The sequence below is a fragment of the Halyomorpha halys genome, unplaced genomic scaffold (genome assembly GCF_000696795.3).
Source record: "Halyomorpha halys isolate HHAL.00 unplaced genomic scaffold, Hhal_1.1 Scaffold98.1, whole genome shotgun sequence".
Lineage (NCBI taxonomy): Eukaryota > Metazoa > Arthropoda > Insecta > Hemiptera > Pentatomidae > Halyomorpha > Halyomorpha halys.
In genome coordinates, this window is record NW_027107309.1 from 2,323,465 (window position 1) to 2,342,649 (window position 19,185).

At 29.2% G+C, this 19,185-nt stretch overlaps 1 protein-coding gene across 1 annotated transcript in view; it reads left to right on the top strand.

Annotated features, from left to right (window-relative positions):
• nmo (serine/threonine-protein kinase nemo) overlaps positions 1-19,185 on the top strand; it is a 347,920-nt gene that overhangs the window by 213,863 nt on the left and 114,872 nt on the right. The window contains 1 exon segment of the mRNA XM_067045596.1: positions 602-731. Coding sequence (XP_066901697.1) covers positions 602-731 — 130 coding nt within the window.

Consider the following 19,185-nt stretch of genomic DNA (forward strand, 5'->3'; position numbering starts at 1 on the left):
TAAATAAATAAATTAAAAAAAATTCTCAAATTTTAAATGTTATTCCGGTGATGATTATTTTGCTTTTTTGAGAAATCTAAATTTTCAGATAGGTTTTTCAGAGAGAATTATTTAAAAAATATATTGATTTATTTCAATAAATAGTTACTGACTAAGTAATTATTTCCAGAAATAAATAAAGGTTTTATTGAGATTATTTTTTTTAAAATTATTTCATTTAATTGAGATTATCATTTAACGAATAATCATTAGTTCACTAATAATTATTTTGTGAAATAATCCTTTTGTTTATTAATTAAAAAATTGTTAAACAGTACCAGTTACAGTTTATAGATAGGCACACGTGGAGTGTTCTGTAACATAATGTTTTTATGTTAAGGAATTGAGGGCTGACATCCCTAACGTAAGTGCCTGTTATCATATATTCAGTTCCCATTTGCAAAAAACAAGACAACTACTGTGATAGAATCAGTTCCTTATATTATTTATGTATTAATATTTAAATCATATATTTTATTTATCAATTAAAATTATGTACGTATATATATAATTTTCTTTTTATTTCATCATATAAACTTTATTTATTTATTTTTTATTTTAGGGCTGTGACGGATCCCCGAGATGGTAGGAGAGTAGCCCTGAAGAAATTACCTAACGTTTTCCAGTCCCTCGTTTCGTCGAAGAGGGTATTCAGGGAACTCAAGATGCTCCTGTTCTTTAAACACGAAAACGTGAGTACCATCCTGCCTCTATTGTCTCTCCTATTGTGATTCATTGCTGTACATGCTTAGGGTCCCCAGAAGGGCATGCATATATGTAAATAGCGTTCATGGAGTTATGATAACTTATTCATATTTATGGTCGTATTTTAAAAATAATAGCGATGTAATGCGTACCACTTAGAATAAAAAAAATACTGTCACTTACCTATATGTGGAACATATAGTAAGACAAAAATTTCTTCTTCCTTAGTATTTTTTTTTTTTTTAACACAAAAATAGATAACTTCAACTCGCACCAATTTACACGAAATTTAGGATCGTATATAGAGTGGTAAGTTAAAGCATCACAATGCGCGCACTACACCGGATTGTTTCCTGTGTGAACACGCAACTATCCGCTTGTGACCACGCAGATATATTTTGTTTTTTTAAATATCTTCTCGTGTTTCTTTCTTTTCCATTCGTCTTACACTCATTTAGACTGAAGTGTTTTCCTTTCTTCAGTCAATTTATTCTCCTTGCTTTTCTTATATCCCACAAGAACTTTTAAAATGTGTTTATACGGCTTCTAAATTATTTTCTGTTTAAGAAGTCTCAACTGTCAATTTTAAGTCCCTGTTTGAAATATTTTATACTTATATTTAGTAGTATAACCTCTCAGGTTTTTGATGTTTAATTGCCCATTAAAAGTTCGTCTGTTGATTCGCAACGGATTTATCCTAATCATTCAATAAATTAAATTATTTTCCTTTCCCATATTACGTTTTTCTGATTTTTCTATAAATTATCACATTTCATATGGTATTCTTACTGTGTAATTTTGGGTTCATGGATTTTTAAAAATATTCCTTTTACATTTCCAGACTTTTTTTTAAAATTAAGAATTCTGACCGTTTATATATTTATTATAAATTAATAGGGATGGGAATTTAAATGTGGCGGCGCTGCTACATATTAAATAGGATCACTGGTTACTAAGTCGTATGTTTGATCTTGTCTTTGATGGACAGATTTTTCTTATTAAATATTTTTATTTGGAAATTTAATGAATTTGAAATTAAATTTGACATTATTTTATCAATGTATGTTATTTATGAATGAAATTAGGCGTATTACATAAGTGATAATTGTATGGATTAAACAATAAGGTTTGGTAAATCCTTGGGCATAAATATTACGTTACGTATATAATTTGGTTTTTCGAAAATGAAATGAAATAGGGTATAAATTTCATTACCATGTTTAATTTATTAATGTTTTCAGTGTTAATGAATCAAACTTTTTATTTCATTAGATTCGGTTGTTTTAAATAATTAATTTATACTTCTCATTAATTTTAACTATCACGTCGTAATTTAAATTTTAGTTTTTTCTTTTAATTGTTTTCTTCTCAAAATTTATTTTGCCTTTCCTTTATTTGAGTAGTCTTTTCCCTGCATTATTTTTTTTTTTTTTTTAGCCTTTCTTCTGACTTATATATTTAAAAGTAGAATGATTTTTTTGAGTTAAATCTAAATCTTAAATCTAGGTCTAATCCAAATGTTTGGTACAATTTTTTTTTATCTTAAATCTATACCCGTTCCGATTTGAGGTTGTAACTATGTGATATGACTTTTGGACATATATGAGTTATGAAATGAAAATATTTATTAACGAAACTGTAAGCCAAAATTATTCTTATTCTGTCGTTCCAACTTATTCTTACGTTTCAGAACTTGCCTTGTCCGTCATTCATGAATGATGATCCAACCAGCCATTAAGGACATTTAAACATTTATTGGCCCCTAAGAAAAGAGATATGTTACTTTGTTTCTGTTCTTGCAAAGTTTTGATAATATAATTAATTAACACATTAATTGTAACGATTGATTCTATTATCACTAAGTAATTATGATTTAATACATTTAAAATTTTAAAGAGTCTGGAATATTGGTTTCATTTAATAGTAATACGCGTGGCATTGTTGCACAACAGACTACATACGTACTGCAAAATGCTCGACCAAATATTTTTAGATTTAAAAAGCGCCAATATCGCTGGTCTCCCTACAATAATCCTAGAATCTCGATATTACCAGCAACCATTCCGTTTACAAAATAGCCTATAAAAAAATTAATTTAAATTTTTTTTTTCAAAATTTATCCTGTTAAAAGCATTATGTTAATATTTATAAATTATTAAAGAAGTGATCAACTAATTTGTAATAATTTGCAGTTTTTTTTTTCATTACTGTATTTTTATTTTAAACTATTATATTTTATGTTAATAAAGGAAGTTATGGAGTATTTTTTTTATTGATAAAAGGAACCAAATATTTTTTACTAGTTAATCAGTTAATATTAAATATAATTACTGGTCTTAGTTGAGTTTTATTTCTTCACTTCAGCCTTACGAAACTTGTTCCATAATTGCCTTCTGGTTGTTGAATAAAACCTTTACTTGCACTGCTTAAATAATGTATGATAAAATAAATTTGAATTTTGTATCATTAATAAAAGATAATGTAATCCACAAGACCGGCGTACCCTATTAATATAAACATCATTTCTATTGATGTAGAAATAATGATTAAATTTTCCTCACACGGCTCTCTTTAAGGTTCAGTAGATAATGAGACTGTCCATCCATTTTCTCAAAATCCCAAAAGCCTGTTCATTTTTTTAATTTCCAAAAAATACCTTCTTTATCATTCAGAGGCTAGCCTACCTACCTGTTCTGAATATTTATTATGCCCCCTACCTGGGCCTCTAAAATTATAAACTGTAATGCACTGTTTGTTCAACCTTTTTAAGACCTGTGATTTAAATTTTATGTGAAATATTTTCTATTTTCGAATTTAACATATTTCGGTACTATTATATTTTACACTATTATAGGTTACACTTTTCTGTACATACTTTTCTTTTTAATTATGGAGAACATTGTAATGGTTCACTTTTCTAGTATCTATTTTTTCGACTTCGCTAAAACAGTTGATTGACTCAATTACTTATTAACTTGATGTCCCTGTTCAACTCAGTAAACCTTTAATATTAATGTTGTTATTATTACTATTAAAATATTTTATTTTACTTTAATTAATCATTAACATCAAATAATTACAGAAACATGTATTTTTTTAGTGATTCTGAAATTAGCAAAAAATATGCTTGTATAAAATAAAATCATTGTTACTCAGGTCAACATCTGGGTTCTAGGTAGCTTATAAAAGAAAAATCATTTCTAACTAAAGTTTTTTTTTTTTAAAACAGGAACGATATAGCATCCTTTTTTCAATTGTTGATAAATAATTCCAAAACTATGCACCTGAGTGAATAGCATGTGTTATTTTGTTAAAAGGAATATATTTGTGACTGAAATGGCCTTTCTAACTACAGGCCTTAAAAAAATTGCTTTTTACTCCAATTATTCAAAACTCCTTAAATAATTCTCTTCTTTTTTGTGAAGTATCATCGAAAATCATTGTTAAGCCACAATTTAAGCATTTTAGCATTTAAATTTAAATACATTTTTCTCAGTTTAGTTATTTGTGATTTAGATCTATCCTGCAAAATGTGGCACCAATTATCAAAGTATATGAAGTATAAAATTTTGAAAATTAATAATTAATTCTCATTTTAAAATTATAATATTAATGCTAACATCCTAACATAACTTGGATATCATGGTTCTACGTCTTACTTTGCCAATTAAAACGGTTAATAAAGTAATTTAATTATATTTTGGAGTGAAATTAATATAAACCATGCCTAAAATTATTATTTTTTTTTATGGTGCTCTCTCTCTCTCTATATATATATATATTATTTGCAGATAGAGTTGACAGTTATGTTAGTACCATAAATTCAAATTGTGTTGATTTGTCTCTATATATACCACAATAAATTTTTATGAATTTAGAACTGTATATTTGAATGAATTATTGAACATACTGTACTGTTTATTTTAGTATGAATATTATTGGCATAAATCGGTAGATATACGAGGCAGCACATGTCGACTAGCGGCTGATCGAAGCAGGTGCTAGACCAGATTGCATATATAATTGCAACACAGGAGTCCTAGAGCAGTGCCGTGTCAAAGCCTTTGGGGGACAAGGCCTGATAAGCGCTGGTTAATGCAGATGAAGCCATGTTAACAATTAGTCCTAAGGATCTGCCTGTTCGATAAAGCTGATTAGTCTGTCCTGTTTTGAGGGGTCTGCGGTTTGGTTGGAAACGGAAATTTAGTTAGTTAATAAGAGAAGAAAATTATCAGGAGGGACGGGGGGGGGAGGGGAAGAAGGTAGGCGTGCAGTGAAGTGTTAATGTACTCAAAAAATAGTGAACATTTTTTTATTTGTGTCGACGTTTTGTCCTTCATTTTAGACCTTCATCAGAACTAAAAACCAATTCAGAAACCACAATAGAATAAAAAATAATCAAAACAGTACGATGATAAATTTAGATCCTTACAAATAATAATGTATGATAATTCTCGTATTATTATTTTTTATCTTTTAATTAACAATAAAAACAGTTTAATCAGAAATTAAGAACATAAAAAATAATAATCATGTTAGACAATTCTTAATGAGGAGTAAATAGTTGACCATACATTTATATGAGGGCTGGGGTGTGGTTAGCAAAAAATACACAAATAAACAAAACTCATTTATTTGTGCCGACTTTCGACCTGAATTTCAGGCCTTCATCAGGGCTAAAAAAACAAAAAGATATAAAAATCTTAATTCAGAGGCCATAAAAAAAAAAAAAAAATAATAAACAAACAGGGAAATATACATAACAATAAATCAAATAGATGGTTGTTGGTTCACACTAATAGAAGATAAAATATAGTATTGTAGAGGTAAAAATTATACAGAATAAATTATAAAAAATTTAAAAAAAACAGCAGTGTTCAAGTAAATATAGAAATAAACATAATGAAATGTGCGGGAGAAAATTTGAATGATGAAAAATAGAATAAAAATAATAAAAAGTGTCGGTAATATCTAAAGAATAATGAAAAACAACATAATAAAATGAAATATAAGATAAAATGGGTAAGAAAGAAAATGGGATATATGTTACAATAGATAAAAGCTACACAGTCATATAGTTGAGTAGAAATTTATAAGTTAAAAAAATACACAGTGTCTAGAAAAGTGAATAAGGAAAAAGGATATGATAAAAGGATAACAAGGGAAAAGAGATATGTGAGAGTGAGATCTTACGACTCAAATGAAAATTCCGTTAAAATGAGAGAGAACAAATTCATACGCCATATGGCAGGCCTGCAAGTACAAAGTATAAGATAATTCTTGTCTTACTGTTTTTATATTTTCTATTATATTATGGTTGTTATTTCTTTTTGTTTCTTCTATACCTCGCTGTGCACATAATTAAATATATTTAACAATGTCGTTTTACGAATTCTTCGTTAAATTTCTCATTTGATAGATCTTTGGAGCTCCGCATCCCATGGTGTAATGCAAGGAACAGTGTTATCTCCCCTCCTGTTCCTGCTATATTGGACATCCATCACACGGCCGCCACCTCGTGTATCACTTGCTGATGATATCTTACTAATGTCAGAGAAACACTACCTCTTTGTGTTTTAACATAATCGAATGATATATAATTAAAAAACTCACTAAATATCTCACAATAAAGGAAATAATGCGGTTTGTAACCAGTCCTTTAGAACCTCAATGATCTTTCTAAAATAAAATTCATATTATTATGTTATATAAATGATGTCCGAATAATAAATTAATCATTTCTATAAAGAAACATTTTGATGATCATAATTGTTGTTTTGTTTTAAACCTTTTCGATTTTGAAATTAATGACATCGACACATTCCAATGGAGCGTGCATATTAAGAAGGTCGCACTATTTTCGAGCGCGGAAGGATCCTCTTAAAAATAGTTACTGACCCAAATCTCTGTAATGGTCATTACTGAACTGGTTTCGAATCTCTTACAGATTGATTTTTAGTTTTATATAAATGCCTTTGTTTTTTAGTTTAGGCTAAAACAAAAAAGATACTTATGACTGTTTATTTCATTAACTTCTGTGCATAAAAGATATTTATTTATCAATTTTTCGAAGAATCTGATTTATTATTGATTTAAATAATTATTTAGTAGAAATTATTGTTTTGGTGGACTGTATTTTTTTTTTTAAACAAGATTGATGTATTCATGTATCGGTGAGATTTTCCCGCTTTTTTACTTTTTTTTTAAAAGTATTAGTGCCACATCCTCTATCTACTTTAAATACATAATTTCGGTTCGGTACTAATTCTTTTTTTTTTTTTTACTCTATAACCATCTTGCGAGACGTGGTTATTTGGGTACAGGAGACCTTATAAATCATTTCTAAAAACTTTTAACGTTAGAGTTGATCTGTAAACTGAAAGGCGTATATGTTATTAAATTCATTTAAAGATATTCTTTTTATACTAAATATTAATAACCTTCTCATTGGACGAAAGTTACTTAAAGTATGTCTTAAATAATGTTTAAATTTATGCTGTTTACAGAAAATATTTAAATATATGATTTGTTCGTAATTCTAAATATTAATATAAGTTTTCATTATAATTCACGAGTTATGATTGATTTCTAAATAATTCGTTGGTATTAAATTAAGATTCAATAGGTCAATAAATTATATGAACCAATCGTTAATCGAAATTAATCTTCTAAATTGAATTTGTTTATATAAATAAATAATTGATCTCATAAATTGGAATTATAAAGAAGATCGTCAGGGGTGCATTTACTAGAAAACAAAAAATAATCAGTAACTATTTATTTACAGACGTTTCATCCCACTTTGTAGAGCTTCATAAGGGCTAAAAAGATACAAAAAAAAATAATTTGAAATAATAGGATAAGATACAAAAGGGTTAAAAAAATTAACCTTTTTTGTAATCTTTAATTACTTCTTTATTTTCCGTTTCTTAGTGCGTTATATTTAGTTTTCTCATTTCTACTTTCCTATTTTTACGTGGTATTACTTCTCCTTTTCATTTTTAACCTAATTAGTTTTAATTTTTATATTCTTGTTTTTGTCTATTTTATAATTATACTATTTTATTTCTTCTTTTCTTTCATTGGCATATATTATTTTTTTACTTGTACTTCACATTATCCACTTATATTTACATAATTTTAACCCTACTTTAATTTCCTTTTTGTATCTTATCCTTTATGTCAAAATATTTTTGTTGTTTTTATATCTTTTTAGCCCTGATGAAGCACTGATAAAGTGGGGCGAAACGTCAGAAAATAAATAGTTGTCAATTGTTGTTTGTTTTCTTGTGAACGCAGCCCTGACTATCTTCTTCATAATTTGATTTTTTTTTTAGTGTTATTATTTTACTTGCAATTAATTATGCATATATTAACACTGGTTAGAGAGATGTAGTTGCTGCTCTTGTGTATCTTTGGGCAGAGGGTCTAAAAGGGAGTGGATGATTTCGGGTTTTGAGTTGTACGGGCTACTTTAATCCCATCGCAAGCAGATTTTAGCTGTGCTCAAATGCGATCATTTGGTGAAACCTGGGTTTAAAATATGCAATAAATGTTTTTAAATAAACCTGTCTTAACACGTTTTAAGGATGAAGACAAATCATTCTGCCCTGACGACATAGAATCTTATCGGCGCTCTAGGGAGAATGGTATAATGGTTTTAAAAAGATTGGAACAATAGAATAGAGCTGGTTAAGAATTGTGGAATTTGGACCATGGAAATGACTGGAAGTGAATCGGTGGAGGAAGAAAGATGATTATGATGCGGAAAAGTAGTCCCTTCTATCCTACGTCACTGTCACTGTCATAATTAATTTTGACCTCTGTCTATCAAATCAAATACAGTAAAAGTCCTTTCTTGTTGATCCTTAATCTATTTGTTGCCACTTTACCACTTAACTAACTAACTCATATTTCATTTATGTATGCTGTTTTGGCACAGACAGATATATGTTTTCATTAGGCCGGACAACATATTAGGAATACTTCTCTGAATAAATAAAAACGTTATTAATATAAAGTTAATTATAATTTTTTATCATTATTTGTGAGAATAATTTCTTTCAAATAGGCCAGCTGTCCATAGCTTACCAGGATCTGTTTCAAAATTACTGATTATGTATTGAAATTTTCTGAATGTCCACATTGTTTGGGAACATGTTGGCAGCGATTCTTGTATAGGTGAACTCCTGGATCGTGTCAAGCTGATGATTTAGCCATTGACTCAACTATCAGGGGATGAGATAGTTTGCGAGCGGTATTCAGTGGCCCTGCCTTAGACTAACTTAACCAAGCATCAAAGGTAGGGGCTTAGTTGCCGCCAATTGAAATGCCGAGATAGGACGGCTTAATTATCGCAATAATGGCTCTTCGGGTTGAGGGTTCGTTGGGGGCTTTGCGTCCCTAGTCCGCTCATAAATACATTTATAGTCCACCTTCAAAATTATACCTAATTATTTTAATAAATAATTTAAGATTTATATTAAGGAATGCAAAATTCTGGAGTACTAAAAAATGGGAAACTTGTTGAATGTTTTTCAATATTTTTTATTGTTCTGAAATAAATACCGAACAAACCTTCCTATTTGTATTTAAATCTTGTTGAATATTTTAGCGCTCAAGAATTACTTCTATTTCTGTTATCATGAAGTCGTTACTTCGCTTCATATGAGGCTTTATGTATTTCATTGGCAAATTTCTGAGGTAATCAATTCACGTATAATATTAAAATTGCAACTCAGTGGGATGATTTTCCTAAAGAAAGTTAGAGATTTGATCAGAATAGTTCAAATACATATTGATTGTTTATTATAAACTTAAAAATTCAAAATATTAAATATCTTAAGACGTGAATATCTCCTAAACAAATCGTTAACGGGCATAATTTCACAGGGATTTTTTTTCTTCTTTTGAGATCCTCAATTTATATGTTCAGTAGTACACTTAATCTTGAAACTCCTTGTTATATATTTTATTTTTATGATGTAATCTTTCCTTAATATAATATAATTGTAGAGACAAAATTAACGTTTTATTTTATTATTTGCCATGGGAATCATCAATATAGTAATTTATAAAACTGTAAAATAACCTGTAATATTTAAAAAGAATATTTGAATTGATTAAAGTTGTCACAAGATATTAAGATGAGATGTCTATGTATTTTTTAGATATTAAGATGTCCAATGGGACTCACCCTTATATCTTAAAAATGAGCTTTCCACCTTGCATATACCCATGTTTTGTGTAAACTCGTGGTTCCGTGTTATAGTCATTGCTATTTTTGAAAAAAAATCTCAAGATCAATGAAAACTAAAATTATTAACGAAAATTGTATTTTTGTGTTGCTACAAAAAATAATGTTTGTGTTTGTATAGTGTTGTATATAACGAAGTTGGGCGAAACGTTGGTTAACAATAAATAGTTTTCTTTTACTATTTTGATGATCGCCACCTGGACTATCTTCCCACAATCTACTAATTATTAAGGTTTACTATCTTCCACAAAAATTAATGTTTTATGGTTCCTCGAGGTACAAATAATGAATATAAAGATATTACAGTTTATGAAAAGATAACGAAGTCGTAATGCATCGGGAATGTTCGGACGGTCTCGGCTTTTCTTCTTTAGTTATTCATGAAATTGTTGAATATTTTGTATTTATCAATTGTTTATTATTGCTAACAATGAGAACTGTCACGGAACGACCTTAGAGACCACGCAAATATTATTACTCTCTTGTTTTTGTATTTCCTTCTATGTTTTCCTAATTATCTCTTCGTGCATTTGTTTTCCTTCTTCTGTCTACGCGACCCCCTTTTTTTCGAATTTCTCTTTCTCACAAGAACCTTGATTTCCTTCAGTCTTTTCCTATATCTTTCTCCGTTCAGACAGTCCTGGTTCATTATACACCTAGTCTCTCCGATTCTTCCTTTATCGGTATTCTCCTGAGCTTTTGCATACTCGGATTTTTTTTTTGGTGAGAACTATTTATTTTTTCAAATAAACAAAGTTAAAGGAATTTAAGAAGAAATGTGAAACATCGATTCTGTGTTCTATAAAGTGGCACTTTCGGTGGGTTGATTTTATCGAAAAAGTTGCTGTTACTCCCTTCCTAAATATGTAATTTCAGTTTCATTCGACTTTTTGTTTTTGAGCTTGGCTTACGAAAACTAAAATTCGCAATTTTTCATGATCGCAATACTTACTATATATTCCAAATATAGTAAGTGAAAGTAAAACTCAGGTTTTTACCCTAAAACGATCGCGCTGTCATTCAACTTTTGATGTTTATTACTCGAAACATACAGAAAAGTGATTGTAGGAAGATATTTTGGGTTGCGAAATAAAAGAAAACTATTTATTATTAACCAAATTTTCGCCCCACTTTGCAGGGCTGTCAGATTAAAACAAAGATGACGACTGAGATTTGTTTCATTTTTTTTTTTTTCAATATTTTCAGTTTGGCAGCCCTCTCGAAGTCCTGAATAGTGGGGAGAAATGTTGCTTAGTAATAAATAGTTTTCTTTTACTATTTTGATACCTTTATTGAACGCCACTCGGACTATTTTTCTACGATCTACTTTATATAGTAAACTATCGTCTTCCAATACAGAAAATAGTTTTAAGAAACTAACTTTGATTATTTTGAATTTTATTAAGACTCACTAGGCGAGCCCTGACTCAAATAAATATTCATGAAGACCAGTGGTGACGACCGGAGAGCGCAGTGCACACTCCCCACCGAGGCAGCTGGCCACCAGCTGGGCCTGGCAGTTGGTACTCATGTACCCCGTCATTAAGGATATCGTGCATGTTCTCTCTTTGATGCCTGTAGTCTTGTAGGACCTATTGATCGATGTCGTTGATATCCTCCGGCCTCTTTTATTGACGTCAGTCAGGGACTAATAATACTTCCTTGCTTCTTTCAACTTAACGTCATCTAAATCCGTATTTTATAATTTCCCAAAAGAAACATAAAAACTTCAATGGTAATACTAGAACTTCTGCATAATCTGCACGTTACTTCTTTTGTTATCAAGTGCATTGTAAAGAAAATCATGTTTATTTTATCTTCGGTTAATTCTATGTCGTCACCCAAGATCAAGACATCCATTCCTCCAAATTCTGATGAAACTTGGCATAATTGATATTATTGCCATACTTCACCTATAATTTTTTTCGTTGCTCGATCATTCATAGATTTTTCTAAATTAATTGTTGAGTGTTACTACTTTGAGCTTTCCGTCAAAGCTTCCAAAAAGGCATCTTGCAATTTTAAAAATATTTTTCGCGAAAACTTTTGAAGTTTTTAATTATTTTTGTGTTTTATTCCTAATACAGCGAAAAATTACCTTGTATCAATATATCAATACCTATATAAATCCAAAATATTTGAACATAATATTTTGGAAATTTAATGTTTATTGAATAATATCTAAATTTTGGTGAATTTTAACTTTAATTTTACTCAAGGTTATTTTGTTTTAAAAAACCCAAAGATTCCTTGAGGTGATTGAATGTTTAAATTTGTTTTAAAATATTCTGAAATTTATAAATAATAGATTGTTTGTCCTTGTAATGATGTAAAACGTCCCTTTTCATCAATGTCATGTATTTCTTTTTTATTTATTTCATTTTTTAATATCATTTTTTATTTATTTGAATGTCATAGCAAATTTTATAAATTTAAAAATGTAAATACTAATTATATTGTTTTATTATCATGCCTAATGGTTGTAATTATATTCAAGTTTAATCCCAAATTATTGAAGATCATGGGCATTCCTAAAAGATATGGCTAATGGTCATATTGTTATTACAATACTGACATTTCAATAGCTTTTATTTATTTATTTATTTATTTTTTTTGTGATAAGGTATATATAAATGGTTTTATATACTGGTTTTGTGTAAATGATTTTTAAATCGTTGATGATGAAAGGATATATTTTCAAATTGGGTTCTTACCAAACAAAATATTTTCTATTAAGCTCAGATGACTCGTATGTCCGAAAAAAGCAACAATACGATATTCTCTAATGTATCTTGTAATTCTCAGCAAAAACACCTAATTCTCTAGGCATCTCGACTCACCTATATTTTTGTAGGATACCGATATATTTATCTTACTTCGGGAATTCTATCGAGTTGTTCACGTCGAATTTCATTATTAGTGTTGTAACAGAATCAATCGTGCCAAGTTTCATCTTATTCTGAGGGGGTAGGTATTAAATTGATTTTTATTCGGGTTGTTTGATATGTAATGAAACCATTGTATTGCTAAATAAATTAAAAGCGAAAAGATAAAATCATTTTTTTAAAATCGAAATGTGCTAATTATCATATATTATATTGCTCCTACCTCGCCATTTCTGGCATGCTAGGTGCCTATCAGTGGCACAAAATTATCATATTTGAGAAGTTTTATATAAAAAGTATATAATTTCTTTTAACTTATCGATTCATTGAAATATTCTCTTTAACTAACTTTTTGTTTTGTTTTTTCTAAATCTAAATATTAGCTTTTTTTAAATTTATTATTTTATTTTTTTTGTAAACTGATCTACTGCGGTGACTATTTTAGTCTTTGGTTTTAGTTTTACATTGCTGCCTAATAATAAATTCGTTTAATTTGTTTAACGGATCGGACGTGGGTAGCGGAGATCACCGGAGAGTCTAAAATTGTCTAATGGAATGAAATTGTTAAACAGAAAAAAAAATATTTGTATAATATAAAATTTATTTGTATTTAGTGTTTAGACGAGTATTGATTGTAAAAGTATGCTGTGTATTGTAGCAACCCCATGTATTTGGGCAGCATAAGCAATAAATAAAGCATTTCTCTCTTGCCACAAATATTTCATGATTCCGGTGCAAAATGAATAGTGGTTGAAAATGGAAAAAATTAATTTTTAAATCGAGCTCTCCATCCGCCTACCTTTAATTGTGGAATTATCACATGCTAAATTATTGAAGTGGGATTTCCAATGATTCTTTTTGTTGAGAATAATAATCCAGTTTATGACCTATAAATTCTTAAAATTAAAATGATCACTATATTTTGTTAAATTCTTTAGGGTCTTTTAGAAATTAATATGGTTATAACATAGGAATTGAAGAAAATTGAGATGTAATATATCTGAGATGAATAAGAATTATGATCTTAATTCATGAAATTCAGATGTAACATAACTTGGTTATTAAAACAAAAACTGAATTGTACTAATTAATTTTAATACAAAAGAAAATAAAATAAATCAAAGTATAATTCGACCTAAAATAAATAGGTAACCTATCGGCTATATAAACTTTTACAATTTTTATTCCTCCAGGTGATACTTCGGCTGTAACTATAAAATAACACACTCAATAAATTGTATAGAAGAAGCAGGCAGCCGGTAGGGGAACTATTGTACAATAAAAAATAGAATTGAGAACAAAGGATGTGATGAACCTTGGGATGATGTGGGTTCTAATATGGTACCCCCATGCGGGACCCACACGGTACCAACATCCTCCTATATGTTGCATTGTAAAGCGTTTTAACTAGAACCAGGGCCCCCCTTGACAGTCATGAAAAGATCATCCGAGCGTAAACGCATAGAAATCATTAGCTGTATTTTGAATTTGAAATATCATGTAAATTTTAAATTCTCCTACACAGCTCCGAAATCGCAATACTTATAGCACAAGAGCCGGGAAGAAAAAAAGGCAGTTATTTAACCCTAATGTTTGATAACTTAAATGAAAACTATATATAGTTACTTGTCGAAATTTATGAGTCTGCGAAGTATAGGTAGGGAGAATAAAAAATGGTGGCTGTTTCAAAACATTAAAAAAAACAATTTTCATTCGTAGCTGTATATCATTAAAACTGCACTAGAAAATTTAAGAGATCATTTAAAGTAGTGTAAATTTTCTAAAATATAAGCCCTAATAGATGTATTTACGTTCAATGGTTCTTGAAATATAGTTTTTTAAAAAGCAGCATTTCATAAAAATGTAATGAAAGATTAGTAGTTAATTAATTTATTATGAGAAATATATATCTCAGGAGCTATGTGACATATTATTAACTATTAGCACTAAAATTAAATTTAGTTTAATATATTATAAAGCAGTTTTTGACCTTTATCTTTGTAGGAATAGTAGTTTTGATGATATTTCCAAAAAAAAAATTGATTTATAGTTTTTCCGGACGATAGGTTTGATTTATGAAAAACTTCATTTCATAAATCATAAAAGGTACAAATGTCTGCCAGCACTCAAATTAAAGCTAGTTAAATTTACTATAAAATAGTTTATTACTTATATCTTTGTAGGAGTAGTAGTTGCTATGATATTTGACAAAATAAATTCTCAAAATGTTAATTTCTAGTTGTTCGAATAAAATGTTTGTTTTTTGAAAAAAATATATCTCAAGAACAATAAGACGAATGTATGTTTGACAAAACTCAAAATAAAGAAAATTTAATTTACTGTAAAGTAATTTATGACACTTATCTTCGTAGAGGTAGTATTATTTATGATATTTGCATATGAATGTAAATTTGGCACATGGAAATTTGTGCGAACAACTATAAATCAATTTATTTTAGCAAATATCATGAAAAATACTACTACTACGATGATAAACTTGATAAACTGCTATAGTCCATTAAACTAGATTTAATTTGAGTACTAATAGACATCTATACGTCACATAGTTCCTGAGATATAGATTTCTCAAAATAAATTAACTAACTACTAATCTTTCAGTACATTTTTATGAAACGCTGCTTTTTAAAAAGCTATATCTCAAGAACCATTAACGTAAATAACTCTATTAGGGCTTATATTTTAGAAAATTTACACTACTTCAAATGATGCTCTCTTAGGTTTTCTGGTACAGTCGGTTGTTTTAATTATATACAGCTCCGAATCATAAATTTATTTATTTTTAATGTTTTGAAATAGCCCCCATTTTTTATTCTCCCTACCTATAATTGGCAGTGTTGGTACAACACTTTAGGTACTTAACCCGTCTTAAATACATAATTTCAGATTCGTGCTATTTTCCCTTTTTATGTACTAACCATTATGTGAAAATTTGTTATTTACACTCGGGGAACCTTGTGGTTCTCCATATTATACCTACATTTCATATTTAGGTAAGAGAAAGTAATATTACAAAATTATTGTATTATACATTTTGTGTATCGTAATTTTTTATGATATCTTTTGTATCCTTAACATATACAAATTACATTTATAGTTTGGGTGACTACTGAATAAGTTCTTAGATAATAAAAAATAATTTAATTATTACTAAAAAATAAAATTTATTTTTTAAGTTTTTTATATTATTTTCTTATAATATTTTTTATTCCTATTGATATTTCAAGGTTTTACTTTTTGACTCATGTTCCCATGCTAGTTTGAATGTATTTTAGGGTATATAAATCGGCATGTAGTGGTATGTAATATATCCGATATGAAAAACATAATATGTTAGATCTCTGACCTTCTTCTCGAAATAAGGCAATTTCAAAATGAATTATTCTCGAGAATGGCTGCGGAGATATAAGAGAGTGGAAAACAACTGCCCTTAAATTTCTGTTTAAAAAGAGAAGGAAGAGCTCCGGGCTAAATTTTAGGTCCTTATTACTTTCGGGACAGGGATATTGTAAACTTTTTTCTTCCTTCAGGAACCTCTTTGCCCTTTCTCCTCATCCTGCGGTAAGGCAGATGAAATTCCTAATCCCATTTTAAAATTTAAAAAATCTCTTTTTCACCGTACTTGAAAAATCTCATTAGAGAGTATAGCTCAGCGATGATATTGGATTTCATATTCACTGCGAAAAGTATCTGAAAGTAAAAAATGCAAGTGAGTAATATTTCTTTTTTTTTTTTTTTTATGAATAGTTCTCCGCGACGCTGCAGTATATTTAATTTTTTTTTTTTCGATTTTTAGTAAAATAAAAATACGTGTTTATCACTTCATTAAATGCACTATATCAATACCATAAAGAAAAAATTTATATCTACTCATTTATAACATATGTTTATATACAATACGTTATTGTAAAATACATGAAAATCCTGTTCATATTCAAAATCTAGTGACATTCTCATGCTTACAAAAAGGAGAGGATCCTCGTAAGAAGCGCTGAGCTTCTTCAGTATACGAACGATTAACCAGACCTAAGTACATGACTGGTGCAATAAGTGATTGTAAGGAGCAAGGAACTGTGAATTGTAGTTGCCTAGGTCTTGAACTGGGTGATATTTACCAATACCTAGAAATCAGAATTAGTAATAAATTAGAATTAGTAAAGCATGTTGAATGCCGAGATGAACCGGCATATAATGAATGCAGCAAATTTATAAAAGGGAATTGAAGATAACTATATGCAGTTCAAAGTATTCTAAAGTCGTGTAAAAGCCACAGAAATGACATTTCAGAACGCTCTCTGGATGATTATGTTTAAGAATGAAAAAAATAAAAGAATAAGAGAGAGGTAGGACAGAAACCGCTAAAGGAAAATATTTATGAAAAATAATGTGGTTCGGCTATGCAAAAACAATGCCTATCAAGTTTCCTCCAAAAAAAAAAAATTTGAAAAGCAAAAACAAAGGAAATGGAATACGACTACGTAGACGACCAGGAGACAAGTGGGAGAACTTCATATCGTTTTTTTTTTTTTTACCCTATATTTGGTGATTGTGTAACGCGGAGAGATTATCCTGGAGGTAATCTACTTCTAACCAGGGTGCTAGGATTGAATTTTCATTTCTTAGGACCGTCATGAAATATGAGTCAACCCGCCCAGGCGGCAGTCCCGACACCGTTTGGGTTGACTACAGAGAGAAAAGTTCAAAACACTTCTTTTGCTTTCGGAATAGGTCTAGGGTTCTTTTTTTTTTTTTTTTAAATCAATTTGCATTTTACTAATAGTGAAGATTTGCTTATTTAAAACACTTATTTGAATGATATTGAAGAGTAGTAAATTATCACTATTTGTTTTTCGGTTTAATATAACTCTTGTTAGTTGTTTGTATTAGATTAATAGTAGTAAATAAATTTATTTACCTGAAGAAAATCTAAAAATAGTTATAACAGTTTTTATTGGATATTTAGGTATAAAAATATCAATAACTGCAGGGTTCGATCTTTAAAACTTTTATGAACTGTTAATAGTAACTGCAATGAAAGTTGCTGTTAAAAGTAACAGCTCACTTTATTTGGCTTGCACTACTTGCTGTTCATTCCACCAGGTTCAGGTTTATTAAGCCTTATCGATATTTTTGTAATAAATTCCAGAATAGGTCATGAATTATCCAACTTTCCCTGAGTTATCGTATTTATAATTAATAAATAGTATGAGGCTTTGAATGGAATAAAAGAGTAACCTACTGGGAAGTTTTGCCTATCAAAGTATATCTTATTCATGGAGTAGACCTCTATAGCCTCCTGGAACGGTCGAGGGTAAAGCTCATAAATTGTTAATAGAACACGACTACTGGACCGATTACCTAACCAGCTCTAACAATTATGAGCTACTGTAGATGTATTATCGATTTTATTTTAGAAAATAAATAGATTAACAACTTTTATTGCTTAGTAAGTTCATAGGTGGTTTACTATAGTTCTTGATTGACGAGAAAAATCTTGAAAAACTATTACTTCATAATAAGTTGCTAAGAGAAAAGGTGTACAAGTATACAACTATACTTGTGTAATATCGATAGTTGTGTAGTATCCTAAACCACTATACTCGTAAACACCTTTTCACTCCAAACTCCTTCGGAGGACTTAAAATAGAAATGTAGTCTTTCAGCTCAGCCATGATACTAGAATCTTCTCACAGGATAACTGGCTTTCAGAACAGAATCACCTTCTTTACTACCCAGCCGTTAGCAAAAAATTACTCACTTACTACCATTGTCCAACAGTACCATAACTTTTTTTATTTCAAATTCAAGTTAAAAATGTTTTAGATCCAACGCGTATGAAACATTCTGATGAAAGTGAGTCCAATAAGACCAAAATGCTATTTCCGAAGATTAAAATTAACACTGAAGCCTTTATTTCTAATTCTTCACTATATAATAATGAGAAGTTTAAAAACTGATTTCAAACATAATGTTAGACGCTGATTAGATGATCCTTATCGAAGTACATGTTGCTAAAGACATAAATTCATTACATTTAATTTTTCCGAATTGATATATTTGAGTAGTTTTTTTTTCAAAAGGAGATCACGATAGCTCCGGAGTAAGGCCCGTGGTTACTAACTCCAAGTACCCAAGTTCGAATTAGGGATGGGATATCGATATCGATATTATCGAAATATCGATATTTTGTCTCCGATATCCGATATTTTAATATCGATATTCAGTAACCGATAATATCGGAATATCGATATTTCTCTCCGATAATATCGGAATATCGGTTTC